Source organism: Condylostylus longicornis, unplaced genomic scaffold, assembly GCF_029603195.1.
Source record: "Condylostylus longicornis isolate FDR11 unplaced genomic scaffold, ASM2960319v2 ptg000019l, whole genome shotgun sequence".
Taxonomy (NCBI): Eukaryota; Metazoa; Arthropoda; class Insecta; order Diptera; family Dolichopodidae; genus Condylostylus; species Condylostylus longicornis.
Window position 1 is genome coordinate 589,825 of NW_026577988.1, and position 27,499 is coordinate 617,323.

General features: G+C 23.6%; 1 protein-coding gene across 4 annotated transcripts; it reads right to left on the reverse strand.

Moving 5' to 3' along the window:
- Positions 1-144: 144 nt before the first annotated feature.
- On the reverse strand, positions 145-26,195 carry LOC129606578 (uncharacterized). Of its 4 annotated transcripts, none has more exons than XM_055516956.1 (5): positions 25,792-26,195; positions 12,463-12,945; positions 10,673-10,783; positions 4,390-4,524; positions 145-1,974 (listed from the first exon to the last, which is right to left on the reverse strand). In XM_055516956.1, exons 2-5 carry the CDS (start codon positions 12,872-12,874, stop codon positions 1,889-1,891), a joined length of 744 nt encoding a protein of 247 aa, XP_055372931.1. In that variant the 5' UTR covers positions 12,875-12,945; positions 25,792-26,195; the 3' UTR covers positions 145-1,888. The 4 variants fall into 4 exon arrangements, with proteins under 4 accessions (XP_055372931.1, XP_055372935.1, XP_055372933.1 ...); XM_055516960.1 differs by having other exon boundaries at positions 12,463-12,648; positions 25,879-26,189; XM_055516958.1 differs by having other exon boundaries at positions 12,463-12,648; positions 25,792-26,189.
- Positions 26,196-27,499: the final 1,304 nt, after the last annotated feature.

The following is a 27,499-nucleotide window of genomic DNA, read 5'->3' on the forward strand; positions in this document are numbered from 1 at the left end:
CTAAATAAAAATGAGTTTTTTTCTTTAATATTTCTTTAAAATTCAGTTCCAATTGGTTTTAGTGTTCGTGGAGAAATAGTATATATTGCATCTTATATTTGGCCCAAAAATTTTTCCAAAAAAGAATAAAGATAAAATCTTAAATTCCATATACGTACGTATTTTATTCGTTTATACAATTAAAAAAGATACTACATGCTTGAACTATACAATATCCAATTTTCGTGATATAATTGGTTCCTACAAACAAATCAATATGTCAGCTTATTTTACTTTTTAGTCAAATAATTAAATAAAATAATATTATTAAAGGTAAATTCATAAAAACATTTAAACAATTTATGTATTTGGTATGGTAGATTCATTCATATACTAGGTTTATACATTAAATTATTTATTATTTCAAGGTTTTATTTTTTTTTTTTCATCCACAGCCAATGTCCAAAAAATAAAGGGAGCTTTAATACATGTAATTAATTACATACATTATAATAATTATGACAATTTTAATAAATCTATATTAAAATAGATAGCTTATCTCTAATTATTTAAATCGGTTTCTAAATTTCTATTGTACATGCATAACATATACGTACATATAAGTTACATTAGTGTAATATCTATTTATTATTTATATTGAAATCTTAAATAAATTATAAAATTTTAAATTTTATTATTAAAATACATGGGTCATAATTATTTCATTATTAAATTATTAAAAATACAATTTATAAATTTAAAAATATTTTGGAACATACATACGTCAAGTATGTTTGTTTTCGACTTTTTACATTTCAAAATTAAATTAAATTATTTCTAATGACTGTAATTATAATTAATTTTGTATTTTGGATACAAAAATTTTTATAAAAGTTAAAATTTTGTGGAAGCATTAAAAATTTGTGAAAATATTAAATTAATTTTAAAATATCGAACAGAAAGCTATTCATAATATTCCTTGATTTGATCAAGAATCAAGAGAAATGTAAAAATTTTTAATTTACTTTAATCAGCAATTAAATTTATCTACCTGAATAAAATAAGTTCTAAATTTCTGACTTCACAAATATGAAAATGCTTTTTACAGTATACAAATAAATTATTCCATGTGATTTATGTTTCATTAAGTGCCATAATACCAAGATAATTTGTGATAATTATTTTATCTTTTAATATTTATTCTTAATCTAAATTCTTATTTTTCTATTTTAAAAAATTTTATCAATATTTCAATAATTTCCAGATAAAAAATACTATTGATTACATACAAATAAACATGTACAGATGTTGTAACCGTTATATGTGTGACATAACGTAAATGTAATCCCTAACTTCAAAATTGTCCTAATACTTTTAGTGCTACACAATTCACTAATTAAAGTTTATAAAAGTACTTTTCCTACTCCTCATATAATTTGACGTACATGTGTTGATGATTTTTATTATTGATTTTCTTTGCAGTGGAATAAAAATAATTGCGTTGTTACATTAATTTCCGTAAATTTTTCTTTTGTAACAGGGTATGGAATCATGATTGACTCGTCAAAATGATTATATTATGCAATGTTATATTTAACGAGCATCAAATTGTTGTCAACTATAAAAAGTATTAAGCTTAATAAATTATTGAGTGTACTACTGCAATTTTGAAGTCAGGAAACGTAATGAAGTTATTACATTATGTCGTTATGGCGCTTCAATTACTAAAATGATGGTATTTCAACAATATTTTGTTTACCTACATATTACATGATAAAGTTTTATAATCAAAATTGATAACTGAAAATTATATGTCATAAGTAATAAGTAGCGCCTATCGGGTATGGCCAATTAAATAACATGAATTTTTTTTGTATTCGTTAATGCTTAAATTGAAAAATCATAATATTTAATTTAACAAAAGTAAAAATATTGGTAAAACTATTATTAAAAATAAATTGTTGGAAATGATTCTTGCTGTTGACAAGTATTTCCCTGTAAATAAAAATAAATATTTAATTAATAATATATATTATTATAATTCAAAATAATTATTTAAAATTAAAATTAATTACAATATTGCATAATGAAAATCCAGAAAATATTCTTATCAATATTTTATTCTCTCAGAATTTTAATTAAAATTGCTGATTTTGAAATTTTTGATTTCAAAATTACAAAATCCAGTGTTCAAAATTTCAATGCAACATACTTTGCTACACAGTTCAGATACCCAATTCACGATCTAAATTATATATCAATACCTTGTTACTGCGATTTTGAAATCATGGAATATTATAGTTGCGTACGGTTTGCATGTACTAAGTAAAAAAATGTTTGTTCAAGCGGAATATGTAAAACTTTAGGTTAAATTTTAAATTTCTTGTAAATGATTTAAGGAGCCTCCACATTTCTGTAGATATTTGAGTTTGAAAAATATTTGATAAATTATATGCTAAAATTGCTGCACAATGTTAATTTTATATTTAAATTACAATAAGTGTACAATGCACATACATAAAAAAAACCACACAATTTATTTGACGTCATGAATTTTTTTTTTCATCTCCTTCTCTGAAATGCATCAACATTTTCATCTCAAAAACGCAATAAGCACTTGAACTTGAATCATATTCAGTTTCTTATGCAATTAATTTATAATATTATTTTGCTCCATTTTTATGAAAATTATATTAATATAATTGAAAATATTTAAAAAAATTGAGGTTTTTTGCATAATGTAAGAAGATTTTTAAATTAAATCTATAGGCACTTATTATGTGCACTTGCACAGTTACAAAATAAATATAGAAAACACTAATTTACAAAGCTTTAATGAATAAGGTACAATTTTATTAAGATTTGTTACAAGATCAGATTTAATAATATAATTTGATATTATTTAAATAGACAATAATTCCTTCACGCTATTCAAATGCATATGTATATACACACATATATAAAATTGTATATACATATGTATAATTTCCCTATTGTACTTGTACTAAACAAAATTTAATATTTGAAATCAATTCTAGTTATTTTCCAATTTATTTGAAGTCGAGAATTTTTTTATTAGTCACATTTTTCACATTTTTTACAAGATTTTATGAAATTATTTACGACGATATTTAATAGCAGCAATACTAGCCATATGGTTTCAAAATTGTAGTACAGCATGAATTGCTACATAATTAAAAAATTTCTGTTTTAACACAAGTTTGCAATTGAATTGTGTACTCGTATTAACATTGTATTACTGTAATTTTGAAGTCATGGATTCCTACAAATTTCAACTTGAAAGTATGTTATGTGTATTAATTGCCAAATTGTATACATACTGTATTATTGCAATTAATGTTTGTAGAGAATTTTAAATGGGCGTCCAACAGAATGCAAATCTAATAACAATTACAACACTTCAAAAAAAAATCCAGTTAGTGATATTAGAAATGCATTTTGATAAAATGTCTAAATACTTTCGCAATATTCTTGAAAATAAATTTTGTTAGAATGACAATAATGAAATTCAGTAAAATGTATTCCAATATTTCATCAATACAATATTAGTTATTTGGATGGCGTAAGTTCTTCCAATCCAACGATAGAAGAATAACTTTGGCTGTATAAACTTAATACTTGTACGTGTTCTTGTTGCATGCACCACATTATTAATAGGATAGAAAAAATTAGAAATAAGTAATTAGAAAAATTATTCCTAACAATTATTCACAATGGTTTTTAATTTTAATTAGTAAATATAATTTAAGTGCGTTCGAATCATAAAAATATAAAATTTGTTTACATATTTCATCAGTCAAAAATTATCTTTACATTCTAAGCCTTGTTTCAGTTTTTGTAATTATTGTAAAATGCATTTAAAATAATCATTTAAGAAAAATAAAATCTTGACTTCTCTTTTTTTTCTTTTAAAAAATATTTTGATTACAACATGAAAGTTTAAAAAAAGGTTATCAACAGTAAATTAATATTTAAATGAAATAGTGTGGATCTAGAAATGTAGTTCATAATTTTAATAAAGTAAATTCAATGAAAAAGTCTCTACAAATCATAAAGAAATAAAAATTAATTTAAAATAAAAATTCAAGTTTCTCCTTAAGTTGCATTATTTGACGTCATTGTATATAGTTTTTATCATGTATGTTAAGATCTGTGCTCAAAATTCAAATGTATTGACAAAATTTTAATGAAATTTTAAATTTACTTTGAGGGCGATTTAACAATTTTTGAATTAGAAGACAATTTTTGAAGAATTATAATTATTTTCAGTGAGATTCTTTTTAAATTTTAAATATTTTCTGAAATTTTCTTCATATTATTTTGCTTATTAAGTAACCTTTTGATTTGTAGAAATAAAAACAGAAACATTTCAATTATAATGGAACTTACATCTTTGGGCTAGTGGTCGTAAACAACAACATTCTTTAATTTCAGCAAATCTAAAACATGATCCTATTGATGGCTTTGTTCCAGCTTGATTATCTTCTCCCACATAACAGCTGTGTGGAACAAATGGAAGTCCTTCTAAAATTATAAAAAATTGGAGAAAAACGTGATTTATTTGGAAAATGTATTTTATAATGAGTTTTATTTTATTTATTAGAAGAATTAAAATGTTATTCTGGTATAATAAAAAAGTACTATTCAAATAATTTAATCATAAAATGTACATGGATAAAATTCTAAAATTATATGGTATTCCTGAAAAAGAGTGACAAAATTAACCCAGACGCAAAGAAAAAAAGTATTTTTTTTTGGCCCTACTTGTCGAATTGTTTTAAGACCTAAATGTGACTTTACGTTTTCATTTATAATTCAAGAAATATGCCGCATGTAACTAACGTACAATTCACGAAAACATTGCGAAATATAAGGTTAATTTATGAAATGGTGATAACCACAAATAATTTTGAGTAAAAATTATATTTTTTTTTCGGTTTAAACAAAATTCCACATTGAGCTACATACATACTTATTTAAACTAGTTTTAGAAAATAAAAATGTCACATTTATTTGCATTGTCGAAAAGTTTTACATGATGCGGCGCTTAATAAAATTTTACTAGTGGCTTGTAGAAAATGAACGAAGCAGGACCATGGAAGATTAGTAAACAATTTCTGCACAGAAATTAAATATTTTTACAATATTTATTAGAACTACGTTCCGTCCATCACTTACATTAAAAATGTTTATTAAAGTGTAACAATATTCTACTCGTACCAGCTCTTTATTATACATATAAAAATTTCAACAGTTGCCAACGTAATGTTTTTTTTTTGTTTTGCATTGTTACTCATTTCAACAAAAAAAAAATCAATCATATTTTTTTTTTTGGGCTTGTTACTAATGCGCATAATTTTGTTGCACATTTCAATATATATATATTAAATTATTGCAATATTTACCTACTTACTATACACACACTCTTATATACACTATATATTATAATAATGTAGTAACAAAGAAGAAACGCGCAAATAATATTAATTCAAAGTCAATATGATATCAAAATCATTGATGCATCAAGTCAAGTCTATTTAAGTTTTTTCTTTAATTTATTATTATTAATAATAATTTTTATTGACTCTCTTCATACAATATTTGTTTTATGTCACAATAAGTGAAGCTCGAAGGTTAATTAGTTTACTTATATAAATAGTAGAAATTGAACTACTTTTATTATTTTCCCAAGTTCTTGATAGCTTTTTAAAAATTTTCATATCTAAAAAGAAAAAAAGAAATTTTCAAGAAATGCTAAAAAAAGGATAAAAATTTACTATTGTGAATGGATTAAATAAAATCGAAAATATTACTGTATTATGAAGCCGTATAACATTAAAAACATTGGTAAATTTAAATGCAAAACTCAAAAATTAGAAATTTCAATGGTAAAAGTGTTGGGCTCTTATTTCAATTAATCCCAAAGTTAAAATTTTCAGTTTTTGACAAATGTTTTTTGCATTGGGAGTAATAAATAAAGATTTTGAATTTCATATAATATACAAGGGAGACATCTGGAAGAATAATTATAAAATGTAATTAAGTGTATAAAATTACATTTAATTTCTTAATAAAAATCAACCATTTTGAAATTGAATCAAAAAATTTTCATTGATTTGCAGAGAATCTTTGGTCTGACAAAATTAATTTTTAAGAATTTTCCTGAGCTGAAGTTGCATAATTCATTGACACCTTCTTTATATAGCTCACTTTTACAGCGTTGCTCTTATGGATACAAGCGCTATCGAACACCTTCCCTTCATGGTATCTATTTCATATCATTGTACCATAAATGTTATATTAAAGTTAATTTAAAAAACAAAACGCTTGATTTTACCATCGTTATAATCGTTAAAAGCCCACATTAATTAGATTTTTCAAACTTCGCATATGCATGTATGTATAGCAAGTATGATATTAGAATTAAATATGTGTCATATAATTTGTATAGTAACTGTGTTACTTTTCGGTATAAGCTATTTAAACTACAAATTTTAATAATAAGTTTACAAAGCGAGACTTTAATATTTCATATATTGCAAATTTTGCGGTTTTCCGTCTTGTTTCGGTTTACGATTTCAATTTACAATTAAATTAAATTATTTCGATTTTCTTTATTATATTATAGGGTGTGCGAGACTCAATGGAACTCTCGAAGAAAAGTATTCTATATACACAAGAGAAGAATAAGAAATGCCTAAACTAAATGACACTAAAATTCGTTTTTTTAAGCCTTCTTAAAGAGGTTTAAGGCCAGGAAGTTGAAGTTTCTGAAAACCGTCTAATTTTTACATTTTTATTTATAACTTGAGAATTATGACAGAAAAAGCCTATTATACAATCAAAAGGAAAATTTATTGGAAATTTTTTTTTTTAAATTTCGAGTGAAAATATTATTTGTTCACTTGGAGTCATTCTATCATGCTGCTTGAGAAGCTCCAACGACTCTTGGGCACACTGTATATAATTTACTATTAACCTAACTACTTTTATAGCTAAACCTAACTAATTTTATAGCTATATATGCATGTACAATTGGAATAATCAATGTCAAGCACACTAGAACGTAATCAATTTTGCTAAATAAAAACTCATAAATACCGAAATTGCGGTTTAAATTCTGAAATCGCAGTGCATAATTAAGTTAATATTTCAACATGAATTATAAATTTTAGATGCGGTGGCCACTGCAGCTATTTTGATATACACCAACTTTTACATATTTTTATGTATGAAAAATAAATAATTTAAGAAAACATGCCACACAAATCCTTGTAATTATAAAAAAAATGCTCCTGCACACGTATTTTACCTTATATTTTTTTAATTTTATTAAAATTTTAAATTTGATAATTTGGTTTTGCACGCAATTTTTGTGCAAATCACGAATTACAAATTCCAATTTAACTTTCTTATATCGGCTTTTAAAAGTAAACCAAACCAAGGTATTTATACAGAAATCAATTAATTTGCATTTTAATCATTGTTGTGGTTTATAAAATTAAAAATTAAAGTAATTAAAATTATTAAAAAAATGGTGTTACCACAAAATAATTGAAAATTTATTAATGTTTGTGTGAGTATTTCAAACGAGGACTTTAGTCCGCCTTTGTTGTACAATACGAATTATATTCTGCATAATGTTAGACTCTTACTGTTTCATTTGCAAAAGAGAAAAAAAATTAGCCTTAAGGAGGCTATATGAGGCACGTTAACTGTTTTATATTGTGCTTTAACAAATTCATCCATGTTAACCTGGCGAAAATGTAAAATATCATTTGATGTTTATTGAATTTTAAAATTAAGAGATTATAATGCAATACTTTGACAGCGCATAAGAAAAAAATGCACTACGAGTTCAATATTTCGAATTCTGACATCATCTCTTAGCAATCTGGAATATATTTAGTATAACTATACAAAAAAAAAAACTATTTGAAAAATTTATTATACAAAAATATCTTAATTCAAATCCTTATCTTAAATATTTTTCAAGTTCATGATTTCATAATTTTTTGTTGCACTTAATATGCTTGAATAATTCAATATACTTGTTGTATTTTCGGCACAATGTAAATTATATTATGTATATGTATATACAAATTTGTGTTAATGCTCTACAAAATTTTGCAGAAATTTCTGATATTCAACCATTCATTAAATTTCAAAAAAAAAAAAGCAAATTTTCCAGATCATTGACGAGAAATCTTGTAATAGTCTTGTGTATATTATTTTGCTTCAGAATCAAATCTATACAAATACTGAAATAAAAAACTCCTATAAGTAAAAATATAAAATTTTTTTTTTTTTTTTTTGAAAATTTAACTTTGTACATTCAAATATGTAAGTATAGTGTACAAGTCCACTCAACTTAAAACGTTCACCTTAAAATTTATTGTTTCATTCGGAATTTAAAAATATTGTAGAATTTCAAGTAGCCATATAAGACTTCTGTTTTCAATTTTTTTTTTTGCTTTATTTTTGAGTGCTTAAATTTTAAAATAAGCATGAATATTATTTTCATTCTGGAGTAAATTATTACACATACATAATTACGGTATTAATGAATACAAGACGCCTATAATTTACGATTTTTCATTCTATTTTTACTTTACGCATAGTACACGATATAACTTTGTATATGACATGCAGAATTTTTGTTTCTATTTGTAATAGCCAATAATTACTCTAATACATAATGTATGTTTTTACGCTAAACATACCTAAAACAAGAGAGCACAATATTTTGTTTGATTGACGCATCATGGCTCTTTCTCCTAAATATAAAATATAACTGCCCGCTCGAGAGAACTTAAAAACGGCATAAACTCAGCGTTCCCACTTGGATACAATTGTATCCATTTGGATACATTTTTGCTTTAAAATTTAGCTTGGATACAAAGATACTCAAATCTGCTAAAATGTCGAAATTGGCTACATTTTAAAATTTTGCTGAAATATGGATACATTTCTTTCTCGAACACTAAATAAATTATAGAAAACTTTTAAATTGCTGTAACTTTTAAGTACATTATCTTCCAAAAAATGTTATTTGCTGACTAAATAAAATTTGCCCGTTTTCGTGCTGAATCGTTTTTACCGCATAGTTCAACAGCTACAGAACATATATTTTCTGACCTTAAATTTTAAAATATAATAGAAATTGCGTGTGATTTCTAAAAGAATTTACTATAAATAACGAAACTCACATTGTTGAATAAAGCAAATTAATATTATTTATGAGTTTATTGGTATAAAGTAAGGCGATTTAGTATAATAATTCTACTTTAGGAGGCTGAATACATTTTGGATACATTTTTTTCTCGAAATTGGATACATTTTCTTTTTATTGAGTGGGAACACTGCATAAACTGCTGTTTTCATATACTACCTCGTGTTAATTCGGAAATCTTCGTCTTATATTCAGTATTCAAAGAATAAAATTTTTCAATTGCAAAATAAGTTCCAACTTTGCAAAATACATTGGTCTTCATATTTCCAGCCTAAAAATGTTATGCATTATAAAATTTATAAACTGTCTTACTGATTTACTCAGGCAGAATTGCCTACGAGCATTTTACTATAAAAAAAAGTTATGGAATTTTTACATATACCCCAATATTTGACAATGTAACGGTAATTGTTTTCTCTTTCTTTTTAATATTATAATTTTCTTTTTAAAACGCTCCCAAATACCGGAATTTGGATATTCTCATTCTACCGGAAAATAAAAATAATATTGAATCGTTTAGAACTGAATTATATGCCTATATAGTGGACTTAAAGCCATGAATAATAAAATTATAAAAATGAAATATAAAGAAAATACAAAAATAAATAAAACAAAAATTAAAAATAAATTGAAAAACTTCAGATTAATTTACTTAATTTGCATAATTTTTTAGATAATATTATTTAATAGAGAACACACACGACATAAACACGCACGGTATGTGTATACAGTTGGACTAAGAGTTATTACATAGATCATTTTACGCACATATAAACGTTATACTCGAACATATAATATGTACGTATACTGATATTAAGCAATAAAAACATAATATGACTTTGAAAATTATTTAAAAAATTTAAATTCAAGGAAATTTTAAATGTTTACCTTTAATAAAGGTGAAATTATTTTAATAATGAACATACAATTGTTTTGTTTTTTTGTTCCTATATTGACAAACGACGTGTGGTACTGTATATTTTTTGCATAATAAATTATATTTGTACAGATTATAGAATAATACAGAAGATCCCGTTGAATTTACAAACGCAAGCATAAAAAATTAACAGATTGGCAAAACAGAAGAACATTTTGTTCCTGGAGCGATTCGTACTAAATTGAGATGTGAATGAAAGTAAAATGTTCCTTTAAGAATAATATTATAGGATTTTTTGGATTAAAACCATTAAAATCAGCTGTTGCAATTGATTTGATTATGATGGTGAATTTGTTTCTTGTATTGCAAGAAAGAATGTGAAATAGTACAGAAAATTTGCTAATAAATTAAGAAATATTAATTGTTGACCCTCATAAATAACATCTTAAATTTTCCAAACAAGCGCAATTTCTACAGAATTTTAATTTTACAGGTTAAGAACCTTAATTTGTGATTTTAATTAAACTATTAATGTAAATACTATTAAGAATGTTCTTACTTACCATTTGTATGACTTTGCTCGCAAAAACAATGATCATTTAAAAAATATGTTCCTAAACAATATTTCATATGTTTTTCACAATCAAATGCCTTACATCCTGGATCTGTTGGACCTACAAAAAAAAATTTATTAATAAAACTTGTAAATAAGAAAAATTAATAATTAATTTAAAAAACTAATTTTTATAGGCTTAGAAAATGTTGTCATTTTGATGACAAAAAATTTGACACAAAAATTTTTTCAGAAGCATTTTAAAATAATTTAAAATAAAAGTAAACATTAAAGGCAAACTCATTCGAAACGTTAAGCGTGCAATGTAATCAAAACTAAATAGAATCATTACGAAGAGAAATCGTCAAAATTCGTACTTTCAGTCAAAAATTTTGTAAAAAAAACCCTGGCAGGATCAATACAAAAAATGGAAAATGAAATTTAAAATCTGGGAAATTAAAATTTTTTTAATATTTTTCATAATATTTTGTTCGATTCCTTTAATAAAAAACAATGAATATTTCTTTAATGCTACAACATTTAAAGAAATAAAAATCTTAAAATTATATGGTGGTTTACCAGTGACTGAAAATGAAATTCAACATATTGTAATATTTTATAGAAAACCTTTATATTATCAATATTGTGCCGGGACATTAATCTCATCAAATCATATTTTAACAGCTGGACATTGTTTTATGAATTTTATAAAAAATTCAAATTCATATTATTCAAATAAATTTAAAATTAAATTTTTTTACGATACCAATGAAATTAATATATATCGTAAAATTGTAAATATTCAAATTCATTCAAATCGTAATTTTATAGTTAATCAATTAATTAATGATTTGGCAATTGTTAAATTTCAACCAAAAATTAATCAAAATTTTAAAATAATAAAAAATAATAATATAATAAAGAAATTATCAAATTCAACACCATTAATAAATACATTATGTAATGTTATTGGATTTAATAATAATTATCGGCCAGTTAAAGCATATTTAAAAATTTATTCATGGAAATTTTGTTCAAATTTATATAATTTAACAAAAACAATGAAATTTCAAGATGATTCAACTGCAGGAAGATTATGTGTTGGACCAATGAATTTAAATAATAAAACTGATATTTGTCATGGTGAATCTGGTTCTGGTTTAATTATCAATGATATAATAATTGGTATTGCAGCAGCTGGTTTTAATTGTACTGAAGGTAAACCAAGTATTTATACAGATGTTGCATACTTCCATAAATGGATTGAAGACAAAATTAATATTGCAAATTGTGTTTTTAATTATAATTTAATTTTAATAATTTTATTATCATTATTATTATTAATTATAATTTAAAGGTGTGATCGATAATATCAAGCCGGTGAATAGTAATTTATGCTAAAAAAAAAACACTTTTGTATACAACCGGCTGAATGTTTTTCAAGAACTAAATTTCACTAAATAAAATTATTTATCCTCTTAAAAAGTTTTCAAATTTGGACGAAAAGCAAAATCGGTAGTTGAAATTTTCTTGTTATAAAAATATACCAAAAAATTTTAGCAACATGACTGGCAATATTGACATTATTGTTTTTTGCATTATCTGCTACATATTACAAAATGTATAGACATCACTGTTGACAATATTAACAGTTACAATGCTTTTGTTAACTGCAATATCGATTAAGATGCAAAAAAAATTCAACACGTACTCTACATAATCGATTATACCTTAAATAATATTATTATTATAATGTAAATGTAATGTTAAATGTTATGTTATTACAATATTTAAACTTACCATTAAAAAAGCTATCATTTAGCATACGTAATGCAGCAATTGCTTGTTGTCTTGTTACTTGATGTTCAAAAACATATTCTTCATATGATGCTTTAGCTGGTAAACCATCATTATTAATATTTGAATTTTTTTTACCTATTTCTGATTTTATTTCACATGGTGTACATAATAATTTTCGACTTTGAGCTAATTTAAAATGATCACATAATAAAAATATAAATAAAAACCAATTTACTAATAAAATTACATTAATTCTATTATTGTTGTAAAATAATGTTGGACATGAAATTTTTAAATCTCTTCTTTTCTTTTTTATATTTCCAATATATTTAATTTTATTTTTAAAAAATAAATTCACTGAATTTAATATTAAAAAATGTTTTCTAATAACCTTGAAAAGCAATTTAGGCATTGCTTTTTTTTTTTTAATATTTTTTGTTCTTTAATGCTTTTTATGTACAAAAAAAAAATAAATTAAATCACCTGAAAAGTGTTAATTTTTTTTTTTTTATTTAAAAATTTTTAAATTTATGCTTAATGTTTATTTTCATTTTAACTTGTATTGGTTTTTTTAATTAACGATTGCATTATAATTGTTAAAAAGTAAACTGTTAACCGTATTAAAAGTCGTACTTGTAGTTTAAAGCGTTTTTTGTTATACTTAAAATGTAAAATTATAAAAACAGAAATGTTGCAATAAAAGTTCGAATATTAGAAAAAAATTTTTTGTGTAGGTACTAAAAATTTTAACATAATTTTAAAAATTTGTTAATTTTAATCCAAAAAAACAGTTTGTTTTTGTTTATTCTCCTATTCTTATAACAGTTTACAATGTAGATTCTGGAGCACAATAGTTAGTGATTATGAACGAGTATTATAATAATTTTTTTGTTTAAAATTAATTAACATTATTTTTTTATTAAAAAATTTTAAACTATATTAGTCATACAATTAGATTTGAGTAAAATATTTAGAAGTATTACAAGTATGTATTTTTGAGTGAATTTGTATGGTATGCAAATTGAGATTAAATTCGGTCGAAATTATATATGTAATTATATTTTGTATTGTAAATAAATTTCTAACATAATTTTTAAGACTTCCTTGTATAATATAAATAATAGCTTTTTTAAAAAAAATATAATTTTAATATTTGAGAATTTCAAAAGTATATAGCTCTCCGAAAAAGTGTTTGAATATAAAATGTGTACCCGTACATATAGAATTTGAAAAATGCTTTTCAATTACACAAAATAATATATTCTTTAGGTTTTGAACAGAAAACAGGTGCTTTCAGAATAATTCTGATATTTCGGACTATTTCGGGCTTTTTCGGGCTATTTCGGGCTATTTCGGGCTGTTTCGGTCTAATATTGAATTAAAATATTTTTCGATTTCTTTTATTTTTGCAAATCATTTCATTAACAAAATTGGTCAAATTCCCATAGTTTGATCGAAATCGAATGAAATATATAGTAATAGACAATGGCTATAAATACACGTATATTCATTTTTGCATTATTATATAAATTTGAGCTGCCTTAACTTTCTCTAAACCTAGCCCATATTGAAAATCGTACAAATAAACAAAATTCGAAATTTTTAATGGAATATAATTACCATATGTAATTATTTTGATATAATCAGTACGTTTTAATAATATTCAAAATAAATAACCCTTAGCGCATAATTTGTATTTGAATATTTTCCAAAATTTAAAAATTTTAATATTTTAAATCCATTTAATATTTTCTTTTTTGTTTTTCATAATTTTACTGTAAGTACTCATAAACATATTTACATTTGTGTGAAATTTCTTAAGTTCATAAAATGTCAATCTATACTAATTATGTGGCGACACGATCTTAAAAAGAAAAATTAAAATTCTTTCATATCCAAAAAAAAAAAAAAACTTTTGCTTTCAAAATCATTCTAATTAACATGACAATTAATAAGTTAAAATAAGATTCTTGCATACCTACATATACACAAAGGTATACAAATTATCGTATAATGTAAAATTTTCTTTTGTGGAAAGAATTTGCCCTCTTTGAACGTTCTTTTAGTTAAAAAAAAAAAAAAACCAAAAACAAAATAAGACCAGATGTGGTCTTTATTAAGTGTTCTTCTGTACTTTTCAAGTAAATTTGCGCCCATGCGACCGTGTCATAATTTGATTTGTAATGTGTATTCCATCGATATTTGGAATTATATATATTCTTATATGAGGGTAAATATGTGTAGCTTACATACTTATATACTAAAATGCTGGAAATTTTAAAAAAATTATGAATCGTAAATTGCGTTCTTTCTCGCAATAAAAATAACACAAACAGTATTAAAAAGCTACCTTTGTTCTTGTTCAAACCAATGCCCAAAAAGGCATGCTAAGTCAATATTATAGATATGTATGTACATATATCAATACCAACAGATATAGATCTATGTATATAAGTATATTCTTGTTTTTTTAATCATAAGTATACCTGTATCATTGAGCGAAATGCAAATTAAAATCTTTTCATATAAGCTTACGAAGTTTGACAAGAAGTATCAATAGTATTTCTATAGCAGACTATAAATCCAGACACATGAAAATATAACAGAAAATTTATTTCATATTTCATCCATAGAGGTTTTTTTTTGCCAATATTCCTTTTTTCGGACTTATAAAACTTAGTTTTTCGGCTAATCAGCCGCGGAGGCCGAAAAACTGAAATTTTCGTCTTATTAGGATTATAACCCTGATGCTTCAAAAATACCATTGAAAATCAAACACCCTGTATTCGTTATACAGTATATATAGTAGATTAAAATTATGACATACATAAATATGTCATAATTTTCTGATACAAATCAAATTTTAAATTTAGAATCACTTAAAATATTTATGCGGTAGCTGGTCGATGCACATACACCTTTTGTTTTATAATTACGTATATTTGTAGCAATATATACACACACATACTTGCAAAAAAAATATAAAAAAATTTATCAAAAAATAATTCATAATTTCAGACAGGACAAAAACAAAAGCACAAAATAATAATAAGGTTAATATCCTTATTTTGTAAATTGCTAAATAAAAGAAAAATTAATAAATTTACGTTACATGAACATTGTACGTACGTACGTCATACTGACATTTCTTTTTCTTTTTATGTTTTTGAAAAGCTCTTTTATATTTAATTCTCTGATTTATTTTTGGATCGAATAATTAGCTTTCTTTATCTGCTAATCGATTTTTTGAATTGTATAAAATAATTTTTTTTAATTTAATTGGAAAATTCAATGATACAAGACATTTTAAATAATAAAAATATAAATATAAATTTTTTATATCACAAATTTATTGCTAAAAAGTGAATAAGAAAAATAAGAGTTATACAAGCAATTCTGTAATTTTTAAATTAATGATCTTTTTGAAGATTTTTCTTAACAAATTAAGATTGAAAGGAACAAAACGTAAAAGAAAGTTGATAATTGAAGAAAAATATTAAATATAGAATACAATTTTAAGGCATATTATAACAATTTAAACGTATAACACTTTATAAGTGTATAATAATCTGAAATAAATCCCCGCATAGTAAATCGTATATATAGTAGCATTGTTGAGAATAGCTTGGTTAGGCTGTTATATAGCTGGAGGGAAATATTAAGTAGAATACCATTTAAGAATATATTATAACAATTTAAACGTATAACACTTTACAGATGTATAAGAACTTCCAATTCGTGTATAGTTGTATACATAGTGGCATAGTTAAGCTCTTTTACTCCTTTATAGACGGCTCAACACTTTTATATCGAAAATTTTAAAATTTATAGAACAGTTTATATTCTCGTATAACAGAATTTCTATGCAAAATAGTGTTACATTTATTCCATGACACATCGTTTCAAATGATACAAACTACTTTAAATTATTTCGTATTGTTTTGCTCTTCAAATAAATCTTAAGAATTAATGGTTTGATGCATATAATGATTTCCTTAGTTCAACAAATTTTTGAACATAAATTTATTCTACTGTTTTATAATTTTTGATTTTCTTACAAGAAATGTTCATTTTTATGACAATACTAATAATATAAGAACACGAAAATAAAAATTCTATATACCTACATAGTGTATATTTCAAAATAATCTTGTAAGTTTTTTTTTTTGGGCTTTTTGTCAACAGAAACATTTTTTATTAGGTCATTAGACCACTTGTCTAGTCATTTTTACTTATTTTTTTTTTTGGTTTTTATTTTATCTCCTTGTTGTTTTTGTACGGACACCTCATATATTGTAACAAAATCTAAATTCATCAAAAAAGAAAATCATTTTGACTGTGTCGCTTTCTTTTGTTGTGCTGCCGTTGATTTGCTCTTTACTTAGTTAGAATATTTCCGTATAAAACAAAAACTATGCACAATTTTATAATTAAAGGCAATTAAAGCGTTGAAAACATTTGAGAAATGAAAAACAAAAATTAAGAAGACAAAAAGCGAAACAAAAATTTATTTTCCAATTTTAGAATTTTTCATCATTCAATTTTTGATGAAAATTCTTTAAATTTAGCGGAATATTATCAAAAGTTTATGCGTATATAAATTATTTTTATAATAAATTTTATTTTAGTTGATATTCTTAAAACTTAAAACAAAATTATATTTCAGGATTAGAGAGTGAAAATAAAATATTTATAATGTGTTTTTTATATAAAGAGTCTATAGTAGAGTAAGTACCTAAATATTTTACATCTGGTTCTTGAAATTTTAAAAATTAAATTATGAAAGTTGATGAAAAGTAAAAATTATTAACTATATACGATATAAACTATTTTATTCATACAGGATGACTCAGAAAAAAAAAACTATAAACGAATGCAATATACACATAGAATTGAAGGCAGTTGCAAAAAGAAATCAGGTTTTTAATATTACCTTGTTTAGGGCTCTCCATTCTATTGCAATTTCAATTAAATCACAATTAACCGTGACTCTTTCTTATTAATGGTGAAGAAGAACTCGTAAGTGGTATAGAAAAGTTGTTTTTTATTTTGAATAAACCTGAAAAGCAATTTTGTTCAATTCAATATTAAAATTTATGAGGCCATTTTGGTACACTGGAGAAAAAATTAACAAGAAAAACCAGCTTCTGATTTATAACAATGGAAAGTCATATTTGACTTTATTAAACGATATTAGGCTTACAAGATACTTGGGTAGCTGACAAATTGCAATTTTAATAAAAGTGCAATAAGTAAAATCTATGAGTAAGAAATAAAACAAAAATTTTTAATTTGTGAACGACCCTCTTCTTTCAAAAACTACATTAATATTTTTATTATGCTTTCAAATCATTGAAAAGAATATTAAATTTCTAAATTATTATGCAAACCTTTAAAAGATTTTTTTATTTTCCATTAAATAAACGTAGATGCAGCTTTATTATTTACGCAATAATAGAATTATTCAAAATTCAAAAGAAATATGATGAATTTATCGTAAGCAAATCAATAAATTCAAAAAGAAAATTCTTTGTCATATCAAAAACAATAAAAAATTTCACACTTTATTTGCTTTTACTTCTTAAATTAATTAATTCACTGCTGGTATGTTGAAAGAAGAGAATTGTGCGGAATTTTATTGGAAATTCTTTGTTGAAATATTCCAATACATATTATATTGCAATAACTAAACCGGAACAATTTTGTGATTTATTTTCCAAAAAAATTGGGTCCTAAAAAGCAAAATAAAGTAGAAGGTAACAAAATCAAGATCAGAAGTTACGTATAGCAGTACTCACTCAATATTCTAGCTAACAAGTTATTATAGTAGTATAAAAAATATTTGAAATTAACGTCATCGGTAGGATTACTTAAATACGGGATGTGGCGAATAGTGTAGGTAGCTGTCAAAAGAGGTGATGTACAGTAATCCATTTTGATAATTGATTGGCATTTGAACGATATTATCAACATTTATTGTATTATTAATAATTTCTTGACGAACCACTTGTTGATTCATGCAACTTGTAATATCAATCATGTATTTGAATGTTGTCTAATTTACAACAGATTTTATATAATAGCTCTCCAATATGCCTAGACTACGCTTAACAGATGGCGATCACAACCATATTGACTTAATTAAAATAAATTTAATTGTCATTAATTTTGTAATATTTTCCATGTCGAGAAATGGACCAGACTTATCAATTTTTCTACAAAATTTTGTTAATTTCCCATTACTGGCCTATTTTTGTTGAGGCTTCATATTAATTCATTGAGTGATTCCTGACTTATAAATTCCTGAATTGATTATAAAAAATGTACAGTCATATTTTAAAAAATTTTTTTGGAATTCTTCAATGTAATTAGAAAAAATTTATAAAACTGGTATTTTAACTATAAAAATTTTAAATTTAATAATATTCCACCATTAAACTAAACAAGCGTGAATTTATATATGTGTATATATATATATAATGTATGTACCTTAAACAAAATCGGGTTTTCATTACTTAAGGGCAAGAATTTCATTATTTAATTACCGAGTTTAGAGAAAAATATTTTTTTTTTACTTTTCGAAATGAAGAAAGTGAATTAACTTGTTAATTGTTTTTTAATAACATTAAAAATATGAGAACTAAAATTACTTTAATTTTTAAGTAAAATTATTAATAATAACAGTTGTATAAATTTGACATTAAAAGTAATGTCAAAATTTGTCACAAAGAAGTGCAAGTCCAAACCACGTACATATAGTTAAGGGTTAATACAAAAGCTAAAAACGTAAAGGTGAGGTATGAAATTAAAATTTTCACCCCTATAATGTGAGGTGAGTTAAAAGATTTCATCCCATACCTCTTCAACAAGTTTCTTTTCTAAATGAAAAGCAAACTCAATTCTCCTACATAATTCATATTGAAAATTTTATGGATTATTAATTAAAAATTCAAAATTATTTAAAATTATGGTTAATTTTTAAAAATTCTTTTGGTAATATTAAAAATAAATGGAAAATATTTTAGAAAAACTTGAGATTTCAATATAAAATGGGTCATAAATCATATTTGTAAGCAAATAACTAGTGCGTATATACTAACCATGTACCACACATACTCATATACAACATAATGTACGTACATCCATTCACGAAAATATTCTTTATGGTTAAAAATTTTCAATTTTTATTTCAATGTTTATTTTTTTATATTAAAAGTGTCGGTTTTATATCAAGAGATTATAAAATTTTGCGTTCAATAATAATTTATAAATAATAATATTACAAAAATATAATCGATAATTTTTTTTTATAGTTAAGCATAATGGAATCTATTGCAAAATATGCTACAATTCAAAATTGTATTAATAAATTCTTAAAAAAAATTTTTTTTTTTGTTTTAAATATTTTTTATATTATTGTGACTCATAAGAGGAAATTCATACTTGATTGATCAATAAAATCAATTTTGTATAGCAGATTATTGTGAATAATTTATTGAATAGCGCATGTGGTGGGTTTTGCAAAATTCCGAATTAAAATAATTTTTTGGTAGTTTTACAAATTTATCGCTTTTAGTTTGATTAAGTTAAATTTTTTCAAAGCATTAAAAATGGAAATCTATATAATAATTTTATATGCAATAGAGAGTTCGTTTTTCAACATTTTCCAAAATGAATTTCTAAATAAGGTGTTTTTCGAAAATTAAAGAATTTTTAGATATAGTTATCGAAAATTGGCCGGACTTAGGTACATAAGTTCATAATTTTCGATGAAATTCAAACTTTTACTGTTACTTTGAAATGTTATACATAAGTGTTGTACAGAAATGTGTCCTACCGTAAATACCATAGATATAATGTCAATTTGACTTATTTATAGAAGTTAAAATTATTGTGTTGCTGAATAAGTCAAATTAAAGTTAGAGCTATTTTTAGTGGGCGTTTCTATATTTTAGTTAACTGTGAGTAATTTGAAACTTATAAGCACTATTTAATGCAGAAAAATGTTTTATTGCGGCCTATTTATAAAATTGCACTTGTGTTCCATAAAAATTTCCCATTTCAATATTGTTTCCTATGAATATATCAGAATCAATTAAAAAACGGCAATCAATCCGATCACATTATTATAAATCAAATTTGGTTAAATCATTTTCGCAAATTGAAAATACATACATACATATACATTTATTCTATTAGTACATGCATGTCTGTATGCTCATATTGTGTCAGACCGGAAAAATGAAAAAGGAAAATAAAAATTATTTCCTTTTTTTTTCAATTTCAATAAATAATTCTCGATAGTTTTGCTTTTAAAATTTTTCGTATCAAAAATTTCTTTTTTTATTGTTATTGTTTATTATTTTCCTATTTTTTTTTTTGTTAAATTTTTGAAAAATAATTCCGAGGTCCGAAAAATTTCCCTGTTCTTATTAAATTCCTTTTTGTTTTCGCCACTCATTTTAGACATTTTTGTTAGAATCATTATAGAACTTATACAGTTAATAAATTAAAAAAAAATGCTTTTTTGATCAGAATATTGTAAAATCGTATAATAAATTTTAAAAGGGAAAAATAATAGTAAAAAAAAAAATTAATTTTATATTTATTTGAAATTTAAATTAGAAGATTTTCAATTATAAATTTAGGATGCCATGTTAGTTGAAATTTATTGGTTCTATCAAATTTAAGTACATTAAATAAATTCAATTAAAAGTTTGCATTAGACCCGAAAAATTAATATTCGTGATCGGTAAGAAAATTTTTGTATTGCCTTATCTTTCAAACATTTATACAACAAAATAGCCAACATTATTATTCGTGAAAAAAACGCTCAACACAAAGCACAATGCAGATATCAACAACTCAACTGAGAATAAATAAAAATCAATAATTAAATTGTCAGATCTTTTAAGAGAGTTTAAAAATTTTTATTTAGAATAATTATTAATGTATGTTTAAAGTTCAAATGTTCTCATATACTCACTCATAAGTGAGCTGGAGCCGGCATACCCATATACACACTTTGCAAAATTAAAATATAATATGGCTGTCTACTATGTAAGTCTGACTGATATTATAAAATAAATGAAAAATTTATCATACCCTATCAAGAATTAAATTATTATAAACACATTACAAGAAAATAATGAGATTTCGTAATATGTTTACATAAACACGAAATTCTAGACAATGCGGTAACCATAAAAAGTTTTTATATTATATTTTATATTTACAAACATACATAACGCACATACATGTTAAGGTTTCTCTAATTTAAAAAATTAAAAAATTTCGAAAATACTTTAAATATTTTGGAATTTTATTAAGTTTTTGTTTTTCTTTTTAAAATATACAATTTAATTAAATATAAATTAAGAATTTCTAATCGATTTTATACACTTATGTGTCAGAAATGATTTCATACAGGCTCCTTGTTTGTATATTCTAAATAAGATTTATGGGAAAATGAAAATATTATGATTTTAATTATTAATTTTAATTAATTTATAAATGTTCTTATTCTCATTTGTATAGTGTGGGTGCGCATATGCAAGTGGAAAATGTAGTGATAACTTCAGAACAGTGATAACATATATGGTGCTACCACTACTGCGTTATCCTTCACATAAGGTGTTATTCTTCACTATTTATCACTAAGTATATCTCGAAACATTGAAATCAAAAACTCGGAATATTGAAATTACGTGTTGCAACATATCTGATATGTTCAATATCGCTTCTAAGGGAGTGCTTCGAAAGTTTTCTGCAGCAATTCGATTAATTGTATAATAAATTGAGATCATATTATAGTTGAGAAAATTATAATTTGAAGTGTTGGAAAAAAATCTGTCAAAGAGTTTGAAAATATGTATGTATATGTATAATAAAAACGCCCTCCATAAATAGTGGAAGAAAATTTTTTTCCTAATTTCAAACACTTCACTACAATTCGTATTAAGTAAGTGATAAGTTTTGCCGTTTTTTTGCAAATAATTTTGTTTTTTACATATAAGCATTAACACATGTACATACATGTTTTCTGTCACGGCTGTGCTAAATACTGTATTTAGTTTTTGTTAAATCATAGTTTGTTTGTGTATATTGTACATGTGCGATATGTGAACTTGACCTTAATTTTAATTTAGGAAAAGAAAAACAAAAGGTTTTCACAATAATGCTAACTGTGTTTTCACGGATGACGAATTATTTAATTTGAATATTTATTTATATAAAATAACAAAAGCATTTTTTAACACTTCCTACAGGTTTAACCACATTAATAAATTAATATAAACATATAATTATATATATATATACATAATATAATAAAAAAAACATAATTATGTGTAAAATAGGCGCAATGAGGGAATTATTTTCTACAAACTTATATATATATATATATTATTCCCTTGATTATTTATAATTTTAAAAAATTCCGTTTTTTATATACAATATGATGTCAACATTTACAGATTTGCATATACACGACATCAGTAAATAGTGAGTAGTACAGTGCTTAACAAAAGAAAAATTTAAATTATCAATGATAATACGGACATATATATATATACGGACATATATATATATATATATATATATATATATATGTACTCAATAAATGTTGCAAACAATCATCATGAACAGGAGGAATAGGAGGAGGAAGTAACACATCTCATTTGCTTATATTATAGGCACTTGAGTGCGGGAGCCAAAAATTATTGGAGTATATTACGTATCTTGCAGAAGAAAATTCTATGAAAACCTGTATTAGCTTTTAAAAAGTTAAAACTGATTCGTATCACAATGAAAATACGAGATGGCAATATCACAATACGACGATGTGGCAGGGGCCTATTTATCATAAGTGTACTCTTTCTAGACTGCTTGACCGTAGAGTTTACCTGATCTGACTTAATTCATAATATTAACAATCAGCTTGGTTATTTCGGCAAGGTATTAGTAAACCTTTCCATTAAATAATTTATTGTTAATAAATATTTCATTTCGCTCAAAATTTAATTATAGAGCTGTAATATTATGAAATTAAAATCTTTTGCCTATTTTTAGGCGCTATAATTTTGCGAAGCAATGGAGTAATATTAGGAGAATAATCCATATTAATATCAAAATATTTACAAATTCAAATACCAAATTAATAATTCCGCTTTTGAAATGGTTCAGAAACATATGTAAATTAATATTAATAAATTAATTGTTCTGGCGATACTTACAAGACAGTAAATTAAAAATAATCACTACTATAGGCACTCTTTTTCCACTTTTAATTCTAAATTTCTTAATTTATCATTTTACTTTTCATTATATTTTTAATATATTGAAATTGAATTATAATAAATTTTAGTTTTACATCTAAATTTACAACTTTGTAAATAACAACAAAAATAAATACAATTTATTAATGAAAATTTAAGAAATTACAAAAAATTAAAAAATCTTTTTCACTTAATTAACAAGTGTATATATAGGCGCATATAGCGAAAAAAAAAGTGTAAAACTTAAAATCTTAAAAGTAAGTGGAGGCGGTCTAAAACAAATGGAAATTGTGTTTTGAAAATCATTTTTCATTGTGTAAAAAGAAAATTTATTTTTTTTACTATTTTTGTTTTTTCTTTTTTTTGTTGTAAACTAATTTTCAATTTCCACTAAAAATAATTTATAGAATTCACACTTAACAAAATAATCAAAAATTGTACAAGAAAAAAATTCTTAACAAATTATTGAAACATTTAAAAAATTTTTTTAATTTTATTCTTTAGAATATTTTTTTTTTTTTAGAACAAATCAAAAATAATGCAATCGAAAATTTTTTCAAATTATAATTAAATAATTTTCGACTGTGTGAAATTTTATCCAATAAAATAAAATCATTTTTTGTATAAAAATGTGAATAAGAAACTATAAAATTTAGGTCTTTTCATATATGTCCAGTACATTGAACTTCTTCCTTACTTATTCTTTTGTTTATTGATTATTCACAATATATGTACATATGTAAATTTAGCCGCTTACTTATTTAATATAATTATTTTCTTATGGTTTGTATGGAACAGGTAATTTATTTATATAAAATATAAAAGTAAATTAAAAATTACAAAAACTAAAAAAAAAAAAATAAAAATTTTTTAATGTACCTCGGTATGAGAACAGTGAGTCAAGTAGTGTACATTTATCACGCATTATATCATACACGCATTATAAGAACATACTCTTAGAAAATGTGCTGTTTGTACTAAAGGCAATAATTGGAGTATGCGAGTACCTACATTCTAATTTATTTCGAGCAAAGTATTTTGGGTTGAGTAGAATCTAATTTGAAATTTAGTTGTTTAAATTTGTCATGGTGTAATTATAAATAACATATAGGCACATATTATTATAGTAATTTTAAATTTTAAGGGTTTATTTAAATTAAGTAATAAAATTTTAATGTTATAGATAATTAAAAAGCAAATCGCTTTAAAATTCATAGTATGCTTTTCATATTTGCCAATTTTAAATTGAAAAAATAACCCAAGAAATATTTTTAAAATATTTGGCAACATGTAGAAAATATCTCACTAAAAAGTCTAGTAATGCGTATTCCTAGTAAATCTATTATAATATTTTGCAAAATATGGTGCTCTTCCCTTAATTTGTGGGTAATTTATAATGGTAAAATACTGTGACCCAGTAATCTATTTAGTAAAATCTGGCAAAAAAATATAAATAATATTATTAGCTATAATCTATAACATTTATAGTTTAAATTTCACATATTTCAAGAAAATATTCTGCTAATAAATAATTTGTTCACGAAAATTTAATTTAAAATTATATGAACACCACCTTACATTGCTAAAAACTGAATTAATTGAGTTAGTTGCGCCATTTGATTTTGATTATTTGGAATTGGAATATACATATGTATGTATATCGTAATTTTACTATATTTTCAAACAATTTTTTATAACTAAATTAGAATTAAATTAAATAATGTTACTTAATAATAGATTAACATAATCAGTAAATTAATTCGAATGAACTGGCATTAAAATAATGCAGTAAAGAATGCAAATAAAGTGCAATAAAAATTCAATGTTATTGTTATTACAATTTAGCTTTAATTTCAAAGAATCAAGGGGCTGGTAACGAAGGATGATTGTATGTTTACTTTGCAAATGGTATAAATATGAAAATTTAAAACTAGTTTTTCTAAATTCACAGTACTTCTAGTAAAAGAGAAAAATTCACACAGTCCAAAATTATAATATTTTTTTTTATTATTATTTTATGTTTATATTTTCTATTTAAAAAAGATGTTTTCACTTTTTATTTATAAAAAATGTTTTTTGTTTGAGAAAAATATTTCTCTATGACAGCAGCGGTTTTATTCTTTATATTCCAGTAATTTACATTTTTATACACTCTCCAACTACATGTATCTGTCAAAATACTTTTTATTTATTTTTTTCTCTCCTATATTAAAGAAAATGTGTAGTAAAGTTTTCACAATAAAGAAAAAATCACAATCGAATGCGATTGCGCGAATATTTTTGTTTATTTATTTTTTCATTAAATATTTTCTACTTTATTCTATTTCCATTGTCTTTCTTATTCTTTACTATTTTATTGTAATTTTTTGTATTAATAACAAAAAGAACAAATCAAAATTACTAACGTGCTCAAATCGATATTCAATTAAAAATAAAATATTCCACCGTCAATAAATGTTTACTTCACAAAGATTACCGTTAGACTAATTCATAAAAGTATAGCGAAAAGAAAGAAAAAAGAATATTGCAAAATAAGGGGCGAACAATAATAATAATAAAAATGAGTAGTAAACATAAAGCAAAGCATACGTACGAAAATAAAACTAAAATATAATAAACAAAAAGGAGTAAAAAAAAAAGTGCTAAACAAAAACGAATGCGTAAACGACATTGGAAAATTCATTCGGTGTCTGGAACTAAAGAAAATAAAGAAGAAAGAGTAATGTATCATGTATGTATGTATATGCAATAATTTGCTTTGATTTTTATTTTGAAATGAAAAAGCACTGCATACAACACGTGAGGCGAGAAATAAATTTAAAACTGGAAAAACTTTTTTTTTTTTGCTGGAAGTAAAATTTTTGAATGCATTAATATACAAAAAATCATTTGTTTATACCCTACCTACAACTAAATGAAATTTACATTCTTTGCTGAATGTTTGTAAGTAATATAAAAATAGATATGTATGTACATATAATATAGTACATTTGCGAAGTTAAATGACACTTTTTGAATTTCAGAATTTGATGGCTCTTCAAAATAATAACAAATGATCTTTATATAAATTTTTTGAGTTCTAATAAATTGTAATTGTATAGATTTACTTCAACAATCAAATTTCTTAACAGAAATCACCTCACAAACGTTTTTAGCACGAAATCATCACCATAAAGAAAATTTCATTTGTAAATGCAGGTAATTTTTCGTTTGAAATACAGCGATTTCTTTTTTTTTATTGAAAGAACTTTTAAGGTAGTTTCATTGGTTCGTCGTTTTTAAACTATAAACATAATCCGGATGCTAAAATGCACTTTAAAATTTGATAGCTGCAAAAAAAATAACTGTTCAATGCAAATACATGAGAGTTTAAAAAATAACGATGCACTTCAAATTTATTTTGTTATTTTAATTTTATGTCGCTTATCAAAAAAAACTGACACTAGATTTTAATCGTTGTGGTTCATTACACAAAATGTTGCTGTAGCCTCATTGTGTTTTATAAAGTGTTGAAGCTAATATTTTTGCACTTATCAAATTTTGCAATTTTGAATTTCGGCGCAATTGTGTTTTCAGCATTATTAGGAAAAATTTTGCGATTGTCAAATTTTAAAGTGCATCTTTGCGCTCTTATAAAAGTGATAATCAAAAGTTTTCTAACTGCAATTTAGGAATTGGAAATATTTAAAAATTTCTTCTTTAATTGATTATAAACACTGTAGTAAAAAGATTTTGTAATATTTAAATAGATTAAAATTTTT

Coding starts and splice junctions, on each gene's coding strand:
- LOC129606578 (XM_055516956.1), bottom strand. CDS start 12,874: ATGCCTAAATTGCTTTTCAAGGTTATTAGAAAACATTTTTTAATATTA. Junction 10,784..12,462: donor AAATGATAGCTTTTTTAATG/GTAAGTTTAAAT, acceptor TTTTTTTTGTAG/GTCCAACAGATCCAGGATGT. Junction 4,525..10,672: donor CGAGCAAAGTCATACAAATG/GTAAGTAAGAAC, acceptor TTATAATTTTAG/AAGGACTTCCATTTGTTCCA.